The 20,769-nt window shown below is 43.8% G+C and overlaps 1 protein-coding gene across 1 annotated transcript in view; it reads left to right on the top strand.

The window, feature by feature from the left end:
* Window positions 1-20,769, top strand: part of tprn (taperin) — a 39,190-nt gene that overhangs the window by 12,739 nt on the left and 5,682 nt on the right. Inside the window, exon 2 of the mRNA XM_084324608.1 lies at window positions 19,196-19,403. Coding sequence (XP_084180734.1) covers window positions 19,196-19,403 — 208 coding nt within the window. The remainder of the gene's footprint in view (window positions 1-19,195; window positions 19,404-20,769) is intronic.

Raw genomic sequence — 20,769 nt, 5'->3', positions numbered from 1 at the left:
ATACGTTATACGCACACACACATTCACACACAGACACAAACACTCGCCGACATAGACAAACTCACACACAGACAAACGGACCCCTTTGGCGCTAATACTGCTGATTTGTGCAGATCATAATTTCTTTAGTATGAGTCGGAACCGAAAGCAGATCTAGAGGGAGCAGGGCAAGGAGTGCTGTGAAGGAAGTATTGCGATCACCCCTCACCCCCGTGCATGCGTGCGTCTGTGTCTGTGTCTGTTTGTGTGTGTGTGAATGGTGCATTTATATATAGCAGCTTTTATCCAAAACGCGTTACAATTCGTTCCTCACATTTGACCCATTCACTCACTAGGGATGGGTACCGAATTCGGTACTTTTGAGGTACCGAACCGAAACACGTCGGTACTACCGAGTATCGAATCAAGTGAGAAACCGAAAAAAAAAATAAAAAAAAAATAAAAGAAAATATTTTTTATTAATTTCTTTTTTACCCTTCTTTTTTTTTCTTTTTTTTTTTTACTTTTTTCTTTTCATGTCAACGTTCACACGCGCAATATATGCTTACCTAGGATTTGACTTGATTCAACAACAAAGCAGTCGGAGCAATGACGAGCCGAAAACTGTCGAAATTGTAGTTATTTGAAGTTTGGATTTTTTTTTTACGACTGAGGTAGGTAAATAAAATTTCTTGAGACTAAAGTACCGAAAAAAAGGTACCGTTGGGTACCGGTATCGATTCACAGGTACCGGTACCGGTATCGGTTCAAATGTGAAAGGTACCCATCCCTATCACTCACACATTCACACACAGAGGCAACCATGCAAGGTGTCAACCCGCTCATCGGGAGCAGTTGGGGTGTTATGTTAAGTGTCTTTCTCAAGGACACTTCGACACACGCTGCCCAGGAGGAACGGGAATCGAACCGGGAACCTCCGGATTACCAGACGACTGCTCTACCTCCTGAGCCACTGTCGTCCCTGTGCCATAGTTCCTACAGTTCTGATCCAGTTTGGATAAAAACCTACTAGCACACAGGTTGACAGCAGGCCACGGGCCTGAATCCCCAAATATCCTTCGACACGCTCAACGACAAGTATTTTATTTGAATGAATTTCCTCCATCGTTCCTCACACACAGTCAGGTGTCATCTCTCTCTCTCTCTCTCTCTCTCTCGTCCCTCTAGTTGTTATTATTATTATTATTGGCTCAATCCTGAGCGGTTTCTTATCTAAGCTGTTGTAATGTGTTAATTGGTACGCAGTTGGAAGTGCAATAGGCTTATTACTGATCATTATTATTACTCATTCTTGGACCGTTCCTAAGTAGCAAGCTCTGCGAAAAGAACAAATATTGATTTTAATATATATCCCCTCTCTCTGCCTCTCTGTCTCCCTTCCTCTCTCTGCCTCTCTGTCTCCCTTCCTCTCTCTGCCTCTCTGTCTCCCTTCCTCTCTCTGCCTCTCTGTCTCCCTTCCTCTCTCTCTCTCTCTGTCTCCCTTCCTCTCTGCCTCTCTGTCTCCCTTCCTCTCTCTGCCTCTCTGTCTCCCTTCCTCTCTCTGCCTCTCTGTCTCCCTTCCTCTCTCTGCCTCTCTGTCTCCCTTCCTCTCTCTCTCTCTCTGTCTCCCTTCCTCTCTCTCTCTGTCTCCCCTTCCCCTCTCTTTCTATCTCCCTTCCCCTCTCTCTCTCTCTCTCTCTCTCTCTCTCTCTCTCTCTCTCTCTCTCTCTGTCTCTGTCTCTGTCTCTGTCTCTGTCTCTCTCTCTCTCTCTCTCTGTCTCCCTTCCTCTCTCTGTCTCCCTTCCTCTCTCTGTCTCTATCTGCCTCTCTGTCTCCCTTCCCCTCTATTTCTATCTCCCTTCCCCTCTTTCTATCTCCCTTCCCCTCTCTTTCTGTCTCCCTTCCCCTCTCTCTTTCTGTCTCCCTTCCCCTCTCTCTTTCTGTCTCCCTTCCCCTCTCTCTTTCTGTCTCCCTTCCCCTCTCTCTTTCTGTCTCCCTTCCCCTCTCTCTTTCTGTCTCCCTTCCCCTCTCTCTTTCTGTCTCCCTTCCCCTCTCTCTTTCTGTCTCCCTTCCCCCCTCTCTGTCTCCCTTCTCTCTTGCTTGACTGTCAACTGATGCGCCCATCAGCCACATAACACTCAGATAATCCTGTCTGATCGCTTGGGGACATCTTATTCACACACACACACACACACACACACACACACACACACACACACACACACACAGGACAAAGGGCAGGGCTGTTGGAGGAGTGACTCACACCTTCTCAAGACATGCAGTGTAAACAGATTGCACATGTCGCTCATCCATACCATCACCCGTACTGTCATCCAGGACGGCAGCGAGCAAAAACCTACACGGCTACATCCTGTGTCTTTTTGATGTGCCGCGCGCTCGTTTGTTAACGCGCGTGATAGCATAACAAACAATTACTAATTAAACACTTCCACTTCACTTGGTCCAAACAGCTGATTTGACCTCACATGTTAAAGCCCCAGTCCCGCCCTGTGAAAAAAAAAATCGAGATTTTTAATTGTTTTTATCCTGCATTCTAGTGAATTTTCATAGTAACACTGCACTTCAGACAACCTACAACTGGTGATGGTGTCTAGGTCTTTAAGTGTTAAAGGCCAACTTGCAGGTTAAACCCTACTGATCAATTATGGGTAGTTTATATCATTGGTATATCATTTCATTATTTTTTTTCCATTTGACGCCGGAAATGCCACTCAGAAATGGTTAAAAGGGTCCACGCACGAATAACATGCACGAGCAAATTAAAAAGCTTATCAGAGCTATCAGGGCCATGACGTCACATCTGGTATCTTTCCCCTACTTCTGATCCACTACAAGGAGTTTTGACGAGTGCAGAAAGCTATTTCCTTGATCCAAATGGACGCCTTACAAGACGCAAATGGGTTTAACCGTCGGAGACTTTGATGGACCAGCTACAACTGGTTGAAACAAGGTAGTTATAAGGTTTTTAATGTTGTAAAAAAAGAACTACATTTACCACTAGGCAGCCTGTTGTTCAGTACAGCAGCGCTACTGGTCTGTGGGCTGTCGCCTTATCCCCGGGTCATAGTATCAAGCTGGCTATATGGCTCTGGCTAACATTAGCATTATGTCTACTGTCGTGCATGTAAAAGAGTTTTGGAACGAGTAAAATGTGCAGGTCCTCTTCTCAGACCTGTGGGGCAAAGCACTGCACACGCATCATGCAAGCTACGTTAGCTACACGTCGCGGCATGTTGATACGATAGCCCCTTTAGCTGCACTCGGTGGATAGCCCCTTTAGCTGCACTCGGTGGATAGCCCCTTTAGCTGCACTCGGTGGATATGTACAACGACACAATGATCAAACGCCTTATAACTACTATTGTCGTGTCCATAAGTTCCCTGGCAGAATACTTGTGAGGACAGGTATACAAAGAGGAGAGAACCATTTTAATTCGGGCTTTGTTAGGAGTTTCAAGAACGGCGGCTACCAAGCTAAGCTACGTTAGCTGCTAACGTTGTATACACAATATGTACAACGACACAATGATTTACATTATTACAAATATGGTAACGTGGTTGTGGCTGTTACAAATAGTGGTTAGCTTTAGAGATGAATGTCTATGATCACGGAGCAATAGTGTTAGGTGAAACAGATACATTTTCATTCATCACTCCTCGGCTAGTAGTAGCAAGGCTCTGCTTCCTGCCACTACCTGCCTGTGACTCTCCGAGCCCCTGCTGCCCTGCACCTGACGTGACGTCAGCATTAAGATGACACATGCACGCTATGAAACATGCAATTAAAATATGCATGTGCGTGGAGCTTGTGGTTTGGTCAACAAAATGTTTGATAAAAAACGCTAAAACTAGGTCAATTTCGATAATTTTTTCCCCCCTCTTCATGAAAGTCAGCGTTGGCCTAGTCACATTGTTTATTGAACAAAAATACAACCTGCAAGTTGGCCTTTAAACAGCTGAGAGCAGTCACTGCTGTTTTTTGTGTAGTCTTCTTTCATACTCACATCTTACCAAGTGTGTATTAACATCCTCACAAACCAACAAAGAACATGATCTATATCAAATTTTAAGACAGAAAACTCCACACTGGCATCTGATGGGTGGCTCCCCCCAAAGTATCATTTATGGTTTTTAAATTTTTTTTTTACTCACTGAGCACTCATTGCCACCAATGCAAATGAGTGCTCACTGAGTTAAAAAATTATACTTTGGGGGGAGCCATTATACTTTGGGGGGCCCCCAAAGTATTAACACTTCCAGTGCCACGGGTCCCCGTCGCAAAACATGGTTGAATGCCAGCACCCACTTCAATGATAGCGTTGTGAACGCATAAACTATGTCTTAAATTATGGCTATGTGTCTAATCTGGCCGTCGCTTATCAATGACTTGTTTGCAGTCAACATTGTCGAAACGGATTGTTTTTTAATCGGTTCATTTCCGTTTTACACCATTTTGAAAAACCCTAGTTTTCTTGAAAGTTTCAGGAAAATATAAAGATTCTGTGATAAACGGCCTTTACTGGAATATTCTGGAATACACAAAAAAACGTTGACATTTTTCGGCCTATTTATGAATAGTTTTCAAATAAACGCTAGATTATCGATAGTATATGTGTACTTATGCACGCTAGAGAAGCGAGCTGAAAAATCTATTCTCTCATTTCCTGATCAGCGCACACACACACATATGGCACACGCTGATATCTCTGTGAAAACAGATGCGATTATCCTAAGACTGGTAAAATAGATTCCTTACCTCAGATCAGATGTTCTCCAAAAAGATTATTCCAATTCCTGATCACCATTCCAAATATCGATCGCGTTTATTGATTCAGCGCTGGGTACTGGAAATACCGATTCCACGCTGTTCTGAGGGTCGGCGAAGACTTGGATCTCTTCGGATGGCTTGCCGGATAAGTAAAATGAGGAAACTGGATCCCCCCCCCCATCAGTCTAATCCAATGGGGTGCAGTTACACAGGGAGAGACGATAGGGGGCGGTATTTTCCAAATGGAGCTCAGAGAGAGGTTGCAGCACTAACGTGAGATAGGGCTGGGCGATATGGCCTAAATATGATATCACGATATTTTCTGACCTTTCGGCGATACACGATACGCATCACGATGTTTTTCTTTTTTTCCCCAAACAATTCATTATGAGGCTTACCAAGACAGTATTTGAGTTTGCAAGCTAACATTAAAGACAAAATAAAATACCCATGCATTTAGCATTTTTATATTATATATTAGATTTAGATTATTGGATTATTAGATTATATATTGCATATATTTAGCAATGAGATATTATATGATTTAGATATGAAATATGATGAATTGAAAATGGGGGACCCTGATGTAAACAAGACGAAAGTCTTTCGCTGGTCTGCATCCCCTTAACAATTGTATGTATTGAGCTGTACTGTACCCATTCTGCAATATGTTAATAAAGTTTTAAATCAATCAATAGGATTTTAGCATTTTTATGAAACTACTGTATATTTGTATGTCTCTAAATGTTTTGATGAATTGAAAATGGAGGACCCTTATGTAAAAAAGCCGAAAGTCTTTTTCTGGTCTTCATCCTCCAGTCAGTCCACTGTTGTTGTATTGAGCTGTACTGTATTGTACCCATTCTGCAATCGTTAATAACGTTCATTCATTCAATCATTCAGCCGGCAACAGAATAATTTTGATTGACAGTCGAGTCTGCCAATTACGTCACACCGCTTGTACCCGCCCTGCTGTTCTTAGCACCAATCGGCAAGCAGCGCTATTCTTTTTTTACTTCCTGAATGCCCTCCTTGATTTTAACGAGAGCTCAGCTCAACGACAACAACAACAGCTCACCGCAGCCGACGAGTGATTACTAGCGCACCGCAGCATGACAACGAGGCATAATGATTTTACTGCAACAAATGTTATAATAAAAGCCTTTCCATACATCTGTCTGATTGAAAACTTTATTAACAGACCGCAGAATGGGCACGCACAACTCGGCACGGACTGAGATATGAACAGTAACGCTTGCTATCTATTGCTATCTATGTCGTCATCGGACGTTGCTATGTTTGGGTAAATACGCTGATGTGTAACTATATAACGTGTAACTATATAATGTTGATGCCACAAAACGAATGCCTTTGTTAATCATAAGTACTAACTAACTTTGATGCAGTAGTGTGTGTGTGGGAGCGGCGTTGTTCAAAAGTTTGAACGGGGTGGACCAGATTGACGCGACACAATCCTCTTGGGCAAAACATCACGATATCCACGATACGTTAAAAAAGTGTATCGTTAATGAACTGTACCCGATATTTATATAATATCGTCATATCGCCCAGCCCTAACGTGAGACTAGATTGATGAAATATGAATTCAAATCGCAAAAAAAAAAAAGACAAACAAACGCTATATGTCGTCGCTGGCATTCAACGGTCGGCATGAACTAACGACATATAGCGTCGTTGGCACTCAAAGTGTTAACATGCAGCGGGAATCACTGGGATATATTCAGTATGGGATATATTCATATACATATCTTGAAGATGTTAACTTATAGATGGAAAATTAGCTTTTTGGAACTTTCTTAACCCATCGCAAATCAGAATATACCTCTGTTTCACTGCACATTACCAATGTAAACACCCTTTATCGCCACAAATACAAGGACACAAGGACTCATTTTTGTCTAGTTGTCTAGTATTAAAAGTCCTGGTATCAACAGCTGTGGGTCTACTGGTTTGTTTAGATTTGGATCACCGATTGGGATAACTTGTGTGGAGGTAAATATCACGGCAGGTTGCAGCAGAGGTTCTTGGCCAGTGTGGCTGCAGTGTTGTAGTACTCGAGCCCAGGACTCGTGACTCGACTTGGACTTGAGCACTGATGACTCAGACTTGGACTTGGACTCGAGCATTGACTGCATTCGGGCTCGGAAGGTGCAGACGAGGACTCTGACCTGTTAATTGATAAATACACTTATTAACAGTTATATATATTTCTTTTTATCTACTTTTTTCTCCCATTTTCTATTTTTCTCCCATCCCAATTTTCGTATCGTCCAATTCTACCCTCCCCTGTCTCGAACGTTGTTAGGCCATGCCTCCCACAAGTCGGCTGCAATGTGGACGAAGCCTTGCATCACGTGTCCCCTCCGGTACTCGAGGAAGCAGCAGTCGCATCTTTTCACCTGCACAGCGCGATCTCTCAGCGTCGGGGGTCTGCGTTTGGAGGGCACGCCGTCCCCGTCACTTCCTGGTTCTGCTGCGCAGGCGCACCAACCGACCTGTAGGAGTCGCTGTCCACAACGTCCGATCCCCACCCATCAGCTTCCCACCCCCTAATACTGCCAATTGTATTAGTATGAACGACCAGCCAAGCTGATAGCAATGCGGAGAGCTGGGCTCGAACCCAGCGTCTCCTGCATTGGTGGTGAGCGCCTTGCCCACTGCACCACATAGCCGCCCTAACAAGTTATATATTTTAAAACATTTTTGTAATAGGCCCTAATCATTCGGCATAAGATATTGATGGCTAGTGCATTTGTTTGGCTATTATGTCACAAAGTAAATAAACTCTCTTTTGAAATGGTGACCGCTGTGTAATTTATGGTTAATGTAGACCTTTTTTTATTTGTATGTCAGCTCTTTGACTGCCAGAGTGGAGTGGACTCAACCTTGATGACCTGGACTCAGGTAATGGGGACTCGACTTGGACTCGACTTGGGCTCTTCTTTGGTGACTTGGACTCGGACAGTCGGACTCGAACACTGGGGACTCGAGACTCTACTCAGACTTGAGATTCAGTGACTACAACACTGGAGCCAGGGGCTGTTCAGACCTTAAAGAACAGCCTACTGATACATATGTGTCTTTGTCAGGTCAAAGCGTTCATTCATGAAGTCTGCCTTTATGATGTATCTATGTTTTTATTAAATAAAGGTTGAGAGCCACGGAGCATAATGATTGTGATGAAGCTGACATGTCTCATTATCCTCTCAGGCACTAATAACACAGGTGTGCAGCTGCATACCTTGGCAGTTCCTGTGCTGTTCTAATATTAACTACCTAGCTGGAGGTGGGGCTATAATCACACACCTGGTCAGCCTGCCTCAGTCTGGCCCTTGTCAGCCCCTCACCTCACCTTAAAGGGACACGCCATCATTATGGGAAGTGCACTTACCGTATTCTCCAGGTCGGACAAGAAGATTTTGTGTCTGAGTTCTAGGGCTGTCTTAAATACTTCAAAGCTTCGAAGCTTTGTTCGATGGGCATGGACATCTTTTTAATTTTTTTTAATCAACTCTGCCTCTCTTCGTTAACTACAACAAGCAATGCTGTTTGTTATTTAAGATGAGGTCGGATTCGGCACTGACAGATTTGTGTTCATTGTGCTGCTTTTATAAAGCCTCAAATGACGGCTTACAATATTTCATGAAAGCAAAGTGTTTCGTTTGTCTAAGATTTTAAAAGGTTTAAACTTTACAGCACAAGTTGAACAAAGTGCTGTACAAGTCCCACAACATAATTCTTTTTTAAAAAGTTTAATCTCGAAGCTTCGAATTAAAATCGAATCTCGGCCCCGAAGCTTCGAATGCCAAAAACAATTTCGAAGGTCAGCCCTACTGAGTTCAGTAGAAAGCTATCTGGCGGCAAGCTAGCCTAGCTTAGCACAAATTAATGGAAGCGGATACGGATCAGCTAGCCTAGCCGTTGGCCAAAAGCACCTCTCCTGGGCCCTCATTCATCAATAGTGTGCGTAGAACATTTCTATTTCCACACGTAAGCACGGAATGTAGAACTAGTGTACGCACAGGGAAGTCGGGATTCATCACACGGTGCGTAAGCAGGCTCTATGCTCCTCCGTGTTGATGAATACCACTTTGTTCTACCGTCAATGCTCGTGCATGATTATCCATATATGGTCATGAAAATGAGGAAACACCCCCCATGGGATGTGAAATAATGGACTGACCCGAGCGGGACTCTGAGAAACTCCACGGAGAATTCACTGCTGTCGAACCAAGAAGACACTATCGCGTATTATGGGATAAATAAAAGGCGGATTTGTAAACGGTGATGTCAGATATCAACGGCTCCCTAAGACCATTGCTGCAATTCTGCATGGACAGCTCAAAATACTAATAAAGACCGTTCGTTGACCACTGTTTGGCGTTGGTTGTGTGTCATCATAACCGTGATGTAATATGAATGCCTTTATTAGTTGTGTTCGATTGGCTATATGATTTTTAGAGGCATCTATTTTGTTGTCGGCTAATAAAGACCGCGCTGGAATATGACTGCCTTTTCCCGTGTTGTTTGATTAATACACAGGGATTAAAGTTCTCCTCAATTCTATTCCAAATCGCGATGGATCTCCCGTCAATTTTCTACCTGCTGCATATGATTTCTAGAGGCATACTACAATCTATTTTGATGTCAGTATTGGGTAGCCTATATAAACAATATAATACGAGAGCATATACAAGAACAATGAATCTCACTGCATGTATGATGTAGCCGCCTTTCAATACATGAACTTGAATTCCATCATGTTTGTGTGCGGGACTCACAAGGCTGTTGTCACAATGGGTGGTACCGGTGTACAGTAATAATAACAGTCCACACAATATCACGATCCATGCCATAGCCTATGTTCTATTAGGACATGATCTGTGACGACAAATGTTCTAGAATGTTTGATTAAGATATCATACTCTGACAGCATGCCTATGAGCAACAAAAACGCGAACTTGAATCCCATCATATAGTCTGTCCACTATCTGCATGGTGTCATTGCAATGCGTTTTCTATTCTTTCTTATACAGTAAAAAGGGGGAAGAACACTATATTCATATGACTTATTCTGCTTACAGCTTCGAAATTCCACTTGTTTCGTTTAACGTAAAGCCTTTTAAATATAATCAAAACGTTCCCGTGTTTCGGCGGTCTGTGCACAAAATAATAACGAGTTGAGCTTTATGATTTATGATGAATTGAAAATGGGGGACCCTGATGTAAACAAGACGAAAGTTGGTCTGCATCCCCAATTAACAATTGTATGTACTGAGCTGTACTGTACTGTACCCATTCTGCAATCTGTTAATAAACTTTTCAATCAATCAATCAATCAAGCTACGCGGAGCGCAGTCAGTCAGTAGCCTACACCCCGTATATTCCGATAACGCTATATAAACCATGCTGCATTCATTCTGAGAGAAAGATCTATTATTCCAAATGCTATTTATAGGGTTTTGACCATAATTACACTACTGTTGCTATTTTACAATGAACTATAATGAACTACGGTTCGTACAGAACATGCCAGTGTTATTATGCACAGAAGCTCATTTCCTTGTTGTAATAATATATTCTACCACTGGGCGCCAGGTAAGTGTGGTCTGACCTGTGCGTAGATGTAAGCACGAAGTCAAGTTCAAGTTCAAATTGATGAATCCCACTCTTTGCTTAGAAATGATCGTACGCACAGGTTAAGCACAGATCTGTGCGTAGAACACGTTGATGAATGAGGGCCCTGGAGTTTTAGGCTATAGGCTACATTTACATTTTGTCATTTAGCTGACACTTTTATCCAAAGTGACTTACAAGTTCTGTATGACGAGTCAGCAGGAAGGGTACAACTGTTTCAGCTGAGTAACAATGGCTAGTGGTCTGTATCAGCTTCCATGCATTTGTGCTAAGCTAGGCTAGCTTACAGCTGGATAGCAAGTTTCTACTGAACGCAATTGTCTGACTTTGGAGAAGATGATAAGCGGCGCATTTCCCATAATGTTGGCGCATTCTTTTAACAACACTCTCTCTGTCTCTCTCTTTCTCTGTGTATCCGTCTTATGTCTCTCTCTGCCTCTTTCTCTCTCTGTCTGTCAATAAGTCTCATTTCCATTAGCTATGTTCAGCCTGGCTGGGGCTATAGCCATGGTATGGTTTGGTTGGGTAAGGTTTGTGTTTGTTGTAAACTCTCCAGTTGCTAGGCAACCATTCAAAATTCACACAAGCTAAACCATGAAGATACAACAGTCCCTGCTAACTTTGGCTCAGGTCTGGCGAGGTTGGGAAAGGTGTCTGTCTCAGCCAGAGTCCAGCCAGGTTCTAAAGACAATGGAGACGCTCACTATGTGCCAAACAGGCCACATCATGCAGGCTAAACCCTTGCTAGTGGAGAAAAGGCATACTGTACACTGTATATCTCACTCTGCCAGTATCTCTCTCTCTCTCTCACGTACGTGTTTTTGCCAGACACACTCCACCCTAAGCACACACATTGAAATCTAGAAGCACAGACTTAAGAGATGTACGCCCAGACACACCTACCGCCACACACACACACACACCCCTACCCCCACACACACACACCTACCGCCACACACACACACCTACCCCCACACACACGCAAACACACACACATAGATACACATACACACACACACACATACATACACATGAGTTACACCCCCAGTTGTTAATAAGCTTTTCTCCATTGTATTGTAGTTCCACTGTAACTTGGCAACTTTCAAGTTTTACTCTATCCACAGTGCCAAGATCCTCTGTGAAGATTGTGTGTGTGTGTGTGTGCTCGTGCGCATATATGTGTGTGTGTACAGTCCATTCAATAGGCACAATTTCTCATCCAAACGAGGACACACCATGCTGGGTGGCCTGGAAAAAATTCTTGGCACAACTCCCATCTCGCCTATTGGCTAAAGTGCTCTCTCTCTCACTCTCTCTCTCTCGTGCTCTTTCTTTCTTGCTCTCTCCATCAGCATTTTAACATTATTTCGCCGTCTTGCACATAATCTCTTATGTCTCCATCTCGGATGTTGCATGCAAAAGATTATTACTTCTCGAGAAAGCAACTTGCGAAATGCTTTTGGGTGTAAATACCCCCCCCCCCCCCCCCCCCATACCCTTGGTTCCTAATGGTGTTCGCTGTAGCGTTGATGACTCAATCAAGACTCTCGCTAGCAGTGTCCTGTCTCTGAGTGCACTGTGTGGAGAATGAGAAGAGGCCTGGGGTCTGAATCAGCTCTCTGTTGGCCTGTCCCAGCGCATGAGGACAGGAGACCGGTCTCTTCTGCCCCAATAATACAGTCCTTTATCTCTTACACAGACAGAAAGAGAGGGGGGGGGGTAGTCCCAGAGTGTCGGCCTTGAGAGAGGGATTGAGAGAGAGATACCAAGGCATAGCCCTATAGAGAGAGAGAGAGATGGAGAGGGAGAGATACCAAGGCATAGCCCTAGAGAGAGAGCGAGAGATACCAAGGCATATGATAGCCCTATAGTGAGAGAGAGCGAGAGATACCAAGGCATATGATAGCCCTATAGTGAGAGAGAGAGAGAGATACCAAGGCATATGATAGCCCTATAGTGAGAGAGAGAGAGAGAGAGAGAGATACCAAGGCATATGATAGCCCTATAGTGAGATAGAGAGAGATACCTACCAAGGCTTAGCCCTAGAGAGAGAGAGATAGAGAGAGATACCAAGACATAGCCCTAGAGAGAGAGATACCAAGGCATAGCCCTATAGTGAGAGAGAGAGATACCAAGACATACCCCTATAGAGACTGAGATACCAAGACATAGCCCTAGAGAGAGATAGAGACATACCAAGACATAGCCCTATAGAGAGAGATAGAGACATACCAAGACATAGCCCTATAGTGAGAGAGAGAGAGAGAGAGATACCAAGGCATCCCTATAGTGAGATAGAGAGAGATACCTACCAAGGCATAGCCCTAGAGAGAGATAGAGAGATACCAAGGCATAGCCCTATAGTGAGAGAGAGAGAGATACCAAGGCATCCCTATAGTGAGATAGAAAGAGATACCTACCAAGGCATAGCCCTAGAGAGAGATAGAGAGATACCAAGGCATAGCCCTATAGTGAGAGAGAGAGAGAGAGAGATACCAAGACATAGCCCTATAGTGAGAGAGAGATACCAAGACATAGCCCTATAGTGAGAGAGAGATACCAAGACATAGCCGCCCTATAGAGACTGAGAGGGAGAGAGAGAGAGCAACCCAGAGGCTAAGGAAGGGAAAACAAAGAGACAGAAGTGAAGAAACAGGAAGTGAGCCCAGTGGCTAGTCTGATTTATTGATGCACTCTTTTGTTTGGCAGTAGAGGCTTCCTCTGAGACGGAATGCCAGCTTAACTTAGCGGGGGGAGCGCTTCTTCTGTGGTACAGAGTTTTACAGAGGAGGAGCGTGAGGGGGAGGTTTCAGGGCTAAAATTGGATGTTGTGGAAAAGCTGTGTTTTGAAAAACAGTGACATGGCTTTCATGTCACATGAAAAAACATGGCCAAAAAAAAGCCTATTACTTTTGCTGAACATACCATTGGTGTTGCTTGTTAAAGTCTGTCACTGTCACTGAAAGGCCAAGGATGTTACTTTAGATCGGCTTGGACTATTTTCATCTGACTCTGGAGAATTCTGTGCGCATTCCACCGCGGTCCCAGCACACAACTACTCAAATGTCGGTGACAAAAAAGTGTTTGTCACTTTGTCTTTTTTGTTACCATTACGAACTGCACTTAAGCTGCTCCCTCATGTTCCTTTAAGGCGTACATATTTTTACCAGTCTGAACCGTTTCATGTTAAATGACGGAATGATAATTTTACGGTATAGTTGAAATGCTGCAGTGTTACAAGCTTGTTATGAATTTTTCTTAAAGCTAAAGGTTCAATCTGATCATCTTTTCTTTCCTCAGGACACGTTAGAAAAGAAAACACTGCACTTCCGCTTTACATTGAGCTCATGGGAGAGAGAGCGGGGGGGGGAAATGAATGAATGTGGATGAGAGCCTTGACATTAAGTGGTTGTAGCTACGGCTGTGGGGGGGCTGGAGACGTGATCCAATAGACTTGTATACGCCTGAGTCTCCTGAACACGGAGAGACCAACCCCAAGTCGATCTGCACTTTCTCGGCCCGAGCTATAGTAACTTTTCCGCACCTACTCCCGAACTCTGCATACATCACTTAATGTCAAGGCTCTCATCCACATTCATTCATTTTCTCCCCCCGCTCTCTCTCTCTCCCATGATTTCAGAATACCGGAAGTGTTGCGGTGGTCTATACTGAGGGATAGGGGTGTAACAATGCGACCTCACAACGATTAATTTCGATTACGATTATTCAGGCAACGATTCAATGCATCATGAAATCTCTTCATTTGACCACGATTCGATTAATTTTCTATACATTTTCTATCAGTTAATTCCCCAAAAAAAATTTGAATACACAAATGTGGCTGGGGGAACTGATTCACTCAGCATGAATGGACTATAGGTCAATAAAAACAATACACTTTTTTTTTTTTTTTTTTTTTATTAATTTCGATTATAATAGATTCTAACATTTTTAAATCGATGCAGTTGAATCGTCACATTAGAATCGATGCATCGTTACACATCCCTACTGAAAGATGAAAAAAGGCACCCTATGAAAACAAAAGAGCCTCCTAATGAGCGCTGTCTTTTATTGACTTCAATCCGTCCGCAGTACAGCACACTAATCTGAGTTTGGCACAATGTCATCAGAACTGTTTATAAGAAATGTGTTCAAAACCTGGTCTATCGATACAAAGGAGAATGTGAATCAACTCGACCTGGTTTAAGAAGTGTGTCTGGACTGTGGCATGCAGGTGTGTTCCGTTTACACTTCCCTGGTATAGACTCTTATCCGAAGCAGCCCCTATGTCCCTAAAGCTTAAAGGGGCACTTCACCAAAAAACAACGCTGATTTATTTTGTGCATAATCTCACACGCATCCGTAAACGGGTTTTGAACACATTGATTTAGTTTGACCGTTATTGAGAGTAAACAAGCCTGTGTTTTTATGGTCACCACCAGTGATGTCATCTGGGACATTGAATCCTTGTATTGTGTCAATTACAGCTCAATTGAATGATGAGGTAGCAGTTCCTCTAAGACGAGGCATTGCTACTTTTCATAATTTTATGGTCCTGTAATTATTAATTACCACAACACGAGGATTCAACGTCCCCGATGACCTCACTCGTGGCCACATTCAAACTCATTTACTCAAACTAAAACTGTTTACGGATGTGTGTGTTGAGATTATATGCAAAATAAATCGCCATTGTTTTTTTGGCTCCCTTTAATTTATCCTCGAATATTAAAGTGCAGCCGGAGGTGTTGCCGGCCCCCGGCGTTAGGCCAAGGAGCCTCTGGGGGCGGAGCTTGCATGCACCTCTCCCGAAATGTAACTGTTGGTGGGGGGTAGGTGGGGGCGACGCGGCACCGTCAGCGCTGTGATTGGCCCACTTCCCTTGAGCACGTCTCCCTCGACATGTGAGCACAGCGTTGCGCACTCGTGTTCGATTTAGATTAGATTCAAATAAATTGTATTGTCATTATACAGCACAAGTACAGTACAACGAAAAGAGCTTTGGCATCCAACCAGAGTGCAAATGTAGCAGTAAAGTGCAACAGCAATATAGTATACAATGTACAGGTGGTTAAACTGGGTACAAAATATACAAGTTAGTGCCACTGAGTGTAGTGCTAATCAGATGTGTGTACAGAGTTGTATTATATAAATAGAGACGGTATGACTACTACTGGCCAGCAGTGTAACTAGTAAGAGTAGGATATGTACAGACAGGTACAGACAGGTGAGGATAGGTATATATGCAGTGGGAATAAATATATATATATGGTATATACAGCATTATTGTACATGCTATCATACAGAGCTAAGGGTTATGTGCAGGTGTACAAGCAAGTATATAGAGGGGTAAAATATGGGTATATATATATTATGCTGTAATATAAAGGAAGCCCTGAATGCATATATGGGGCAGCGGGGGCCTAAAGGTTAGAGAAGCGGGTTTGTGACCGGAAGGTCGCCGGTTCGATCCCCGGGACCGGCAGGGAAAATCTGCCGCTGAAGTGCCCTTGAGCAAGGCACTTAACCCCCAACTGCTCCAGTGGAGTTGCTCAGTGGCCAATGGTGTCAGACTGTGGTTGTACTGGGCAGCTCCCAGGTGTGAATGGAACTGTGTGAATGTGAAGCAGGGCGTTCCTGAAAAAGAGCATCCGTGCTCAGCGAACCTACCCTGGGTAAATAAAGGTTAAAAAAATATATATATATATATATACATGTAAATATGTGGTATATGCAGAACTGTTGTACTGTACATGCTATCATACAGTGTCTGAAATTAAGAGAGATTCACAGAGAAGGTTGCATGGAGCTATGAATGCTATGAACCCCCACGACCATTCATTCAACCTTCATCATTCAACCTTTTATTTGGTCTGAAATGCAAATAAAAAACAAAAAAAAACCATAAGAAAGGCAATCAATGAAACAATAAAAAAATAAAAACAACTAAATAAATAACAATAACAAAATGATAACCTTCTTACTGTCTTTTTACTATGTACCTTACAACTATACTTATATTACTACTACTACACACTAGGGAGCTTCAAACCGTATAAACCGAGCGGCGAGAAGCGATGGATTTTTTTTGTGTGTGATTGTGACGGACAGGCAAGTGTACCGAGTACTGACCATATTCACAGTGGGTTTCGCTCTTGCGTCATGCTCAGGTTGGGTTCCTCGTGGCCGATCACACCTCGGCACGTCACGTACCCTCGCATACCTCCCCGTCTTCCTCGGCCAGCAGCGGTCAGCTGACAGCGCTGGTATTCAGAGTCTCTTAACGTGCCTGGCTCCATCCCGCCCTCTGCTCTAATTCTGCACTAATCTGCATCATAAAGCCCCAGACCAGTCTCGCCACCCCCACCTCCTACTCCGGACCCTACAACCAGTTCCCCCCAGTCCTCGTGCCCCGGTTCCAAATTCTATCCTGGGTTCCGACTAGTCTACCTGTACCACCCCCCCCCCATGCTGCTATGACACCTGAATTTCCCCCAAGGGGATTAATAAAGGAACACTTGATCAATCATCATCAATCAAAAAGGCTATTGGAAATACCCATTTGTGTATTTGCTGATCAGAAGACATTCCATGACTGCTCGGCAGTCCAGAACCTTTCAGTCCAGAACCGTTGGCCGTTGTGGACTGTTGCTTGTTTGCAAATGTTGTTGAAAGCTCATCTACCGCTGCTAGCACGCCTTAGTTCTAATATGGGGTGTGTTAATTACAGCTCGGTGAAATGATAAGGTAGCAGTCCCTATGAGACAAGGTGTTGCTATTTCTTCCGTCTAGTTATACCCATCATTTCATGGAGCTGTAATTAACACAAGGAATCAATGTCCCGCGATTAAATCACCGGTGGCCACATTCAAACTCATTTCTCCCTCGATAACTGTCAAACTAAATGAATATGTGCAAAATTGTTTCAATTAATATGCGCAGGACTGTTTTGAGTTTTTGGATGCGTGTGACATTATGTGCAAAATAAATCACGATTGGATGTAGTGCCCCTTTTAAAGGCCAAAACAGACTTCCATGTTGGTTCTATCAAGTGTGGCAAAAAGAAATTGCTTCTTCTACAGGAACAGAATCAGCTTCGTGATCAGCAGAAAGAAGAGGGACGTTGAAGCGGTTTTTCCATTTGTCTTGGATTATGGAGATGTGATTTATAGACATGCTACTCCTTCCACTCTTAAACTCTTGGATTCTGTATGTCACTCAGCCCTCAGAGTTATCACCGGAGTTATAGTACTCGTCATCACCATTGTATCCTGTACAATAAGGTTGGGCGGTCCACTCTGGCAGAGAGACGTGATTTGCACCGGCATCTGTTTCTATATGAAGCCATTGTTGGAGATCTTATATCACCTCCTCTGGACCTTATCATACTCGCTCCAATGATTGGCTTACACTTCAAATCCCTTTTTCACACTGAACTTGAGAAATAGGCTTTTTAGCTTCTGTGCCACTGCCCCCTGACACGAGGAATGTCTTGCAACATACATTAAAACTGTTTAATGACAGTTTAAATCTTTAATCACCCCGGTCTGCAGTTACATTTGACATTTACATTTAGCTGACGCTTTTATCCAAAGCGACTTACAAATTGTGAACAGGTCAGCAAGAGAGGTACATCTCTGGCAGCTACAGTGTTACACTATGAGTGCATAGTAGACGTATAGACATATAGACATATTAGCAACACCCTAGAGTGTTTTTAACATTCTCGTGCATTTGAAACTAGAATGGAATAAAGCATTTCTTCTATTTACTGAAGACCGATTTCAAAATGTATCAAAACGTGCTTTCATTGTTCCCTTGAAACCCGCAATGCCGGAACCGGAACGATCGCTAACCAAAAAGTCCTTGAGGATTCAGCATCACTGTGGCCTCCAGACGACGGCAGCCTTTTGGTTGCGAAGCTGCTAGTCGTGTTGGACGGCGCGGTGCAACAGCAAAGTGCCGGCCTTGTCTCGCCACATGGAGTCTTGTTTGCAGACCACTGATGCTTTGCCAAATGGACGTGTGTCTTGCAGCGAGAGCTCCCAGACCATCCGTCACGAGGCCAGAAGAGGCCCCTGTGAGGCCGCCACCTGCCCTGTCTGCCGGGGGAGAGAACTTACAATCACATCCGGATGAATCACAATCTTGTTTTTTTTTGTTTTTTGTTTTTTTTAAACCTAATGATTGGTATATCTGTCCCGCTTTTGTCTGGGATGGGTATTGTCTTGTTATTATCGGTGTCCAATTGAAAACCACAAACGCACAGTCTGCCTTTTGTTCCGCTTTCATCAGACCTTTCAAGAAATGTTCAACCATTAAACCTCTCTTCCTCTCTCTCTCTACCACCCTCTCTTTCTCTCTCCCTCTCTCTACCACTCCCTCTATCTCTTTCTCTCTACCTCTCTATCTTTCTCTCTACCACTGCCTCTCTCCCTCCCACTCTATCTCTTTCCCTCTCTCTACCTCTCTTTCTCTCTACCACTGCCTCTCTCCATCCTCTCCCTCCCACTCTCTATCTTTCTATTTCCCTCTCTCTACCACTCTTTTTTTCTATACCACTCTCTCTACCTCTATCTCTACCACTGCCTCTCTCCCTCCCTCTCTCTCTACCACTCTATCTCTTTCTCTCTACCTCTCTCTCTACCATTCTATCTCTTTCTCTCTACCTCTCTCTATCTTTCTCTCTACCACTGCCTCTCTCCACCACTCTCTCTATCTCTTTCTCTCTACCTCTCTCTCTCCCTCTCTCTCTCTCTCCTAACACAGATGACGATCTCGTTCAACGAGTCGAGCCTCCACAGCACCTACGAGTACCCGTCGGAGAGCAGCGTGTGGGACAGCGGAGAGGAGGATGAGGAAGATGAGGGGAAAGGAGGAGGACCGGTGCCCGACGACCAGCCCAGCATGGTGGGGCGCATCCACATTCCCCGCCCCAGCTTCAGCAGTTCCCCCACGCACAGCAACAGCAGCACTGGTCAGTTCATATGAAGGGGGGGGGGGATTCCATGCGCCGATAATTGGTTACAGTCCGATTAGCAACCAACTCGTGTCATTTTTTCCAACGGCGAGTTGTGTAATCTGACTTTGAAAGCTATTAGTCCTTTTATTACTACACAAGTCACACGTTTCTCCACACATCAAGACTTTATGTAGGTGTTTTAGATCCACACGGCATGTCCACATCCGCCTCTTTCGCTCCTCCCACACGGACCGCTTACCTGCATGCAGTGGTGGAAAGTAACTAAGTATCTGTACTTAAGTATCATTTTTTGTTACTTGTACTTTACGTGAGTATTTTTCATTTTTGGGGAACTTTGTAATTTTACTCACTACATTTCAAAGAAAATATTGTACTTTTTACTGGACTACATTTATCTGAACCCATCAGTTACTAGTAACGTTGAAGAAAAAGATTTAGCATAGAAAACATGGCAAGAATTTATGAAGATTATGTACTTTCAACCTGGCTCTCAGGCCATGACAAAAATAGAGACATACTGTTGACCATTATTCACACAGCAGTGGGAGTAAAGAAATCCCAACCTGAGCATGACATCAACAGCAAAATGGCCACCGTGTGAATATGGTAAATTGTGAAAGCTAACAAAAGTAATTTACTTGAAACAAACGAGATAACTCCAAGGTACAACAAAGGATTTAACAGCGTGGGGTGTGAATGTCACTATAATCAGTGGTATACGGTGGGTGCGTGAGTGACAGGAAGGTGTGCGCACGTGTTGCAAAGTGCATAACAAAAGAAAAAGAGAACTAAGGCAGCGACATAATGAGAAGGGTGCCTGTGGGGAGGAGCAGACGGAAAGAGAGTTGGCTGCAGACAGAACCTTATAGCCTGGGAACACAGAGTCACAGCTGTTCCCAGTTGCACTGATGAGACCCACACAAAAAAAAACACAAGACAGGTGAGTCATAGTCATAGGCCTGATAGCATCCAGCAGACGGCAGGGGTCATCATCGCAGAACACGACCGACACGAGGTACAGACGATGGCCTCAATTACCAAGTCCCTTGGGGAATTCTTAAAGGTGCTGTAAGTGGTATTTTTTGGTCAAAGTAAGTGTTACATTCCGACAGCCATCACTGATATAGAGTTTTTAAGAACTGGTCCTGCCCGAACCGTTCGTTATACAAGTATCACAGAGCAATTTCAAAGGTACTCACAGGTGCACGAGGGTCTTGGTCAGAGAAGCGTAATGGTTTGAAAGCTCGGCGTTGCTAATAAACATTTTAAATAATTTGTATAAACTAGTCAACACTGCTCAAAACGGCTCAGAGCATGCGCATCATGCACCCAATGCCGGATATAAAGCTGTGTTGACCAG

The sequence above is a fragment of the Notolepis coatsorum genome (genome assembly GCF_963971535.1).
Source record: "Notolepis coatsorum genome assembly, chromosome: 11".
Lineage (NCBI taxonomy): Eukaryota > Metazoa > Chordata > Actinopteri > Aulopiformes > Paralepididae > Notolepis > Notolepis coatsorum.
The sequence above is the reverse complement of the archived record's forward strand: the minus strand, read 5'-3'. Positions and strand labels throughout refer to the sequence as shown.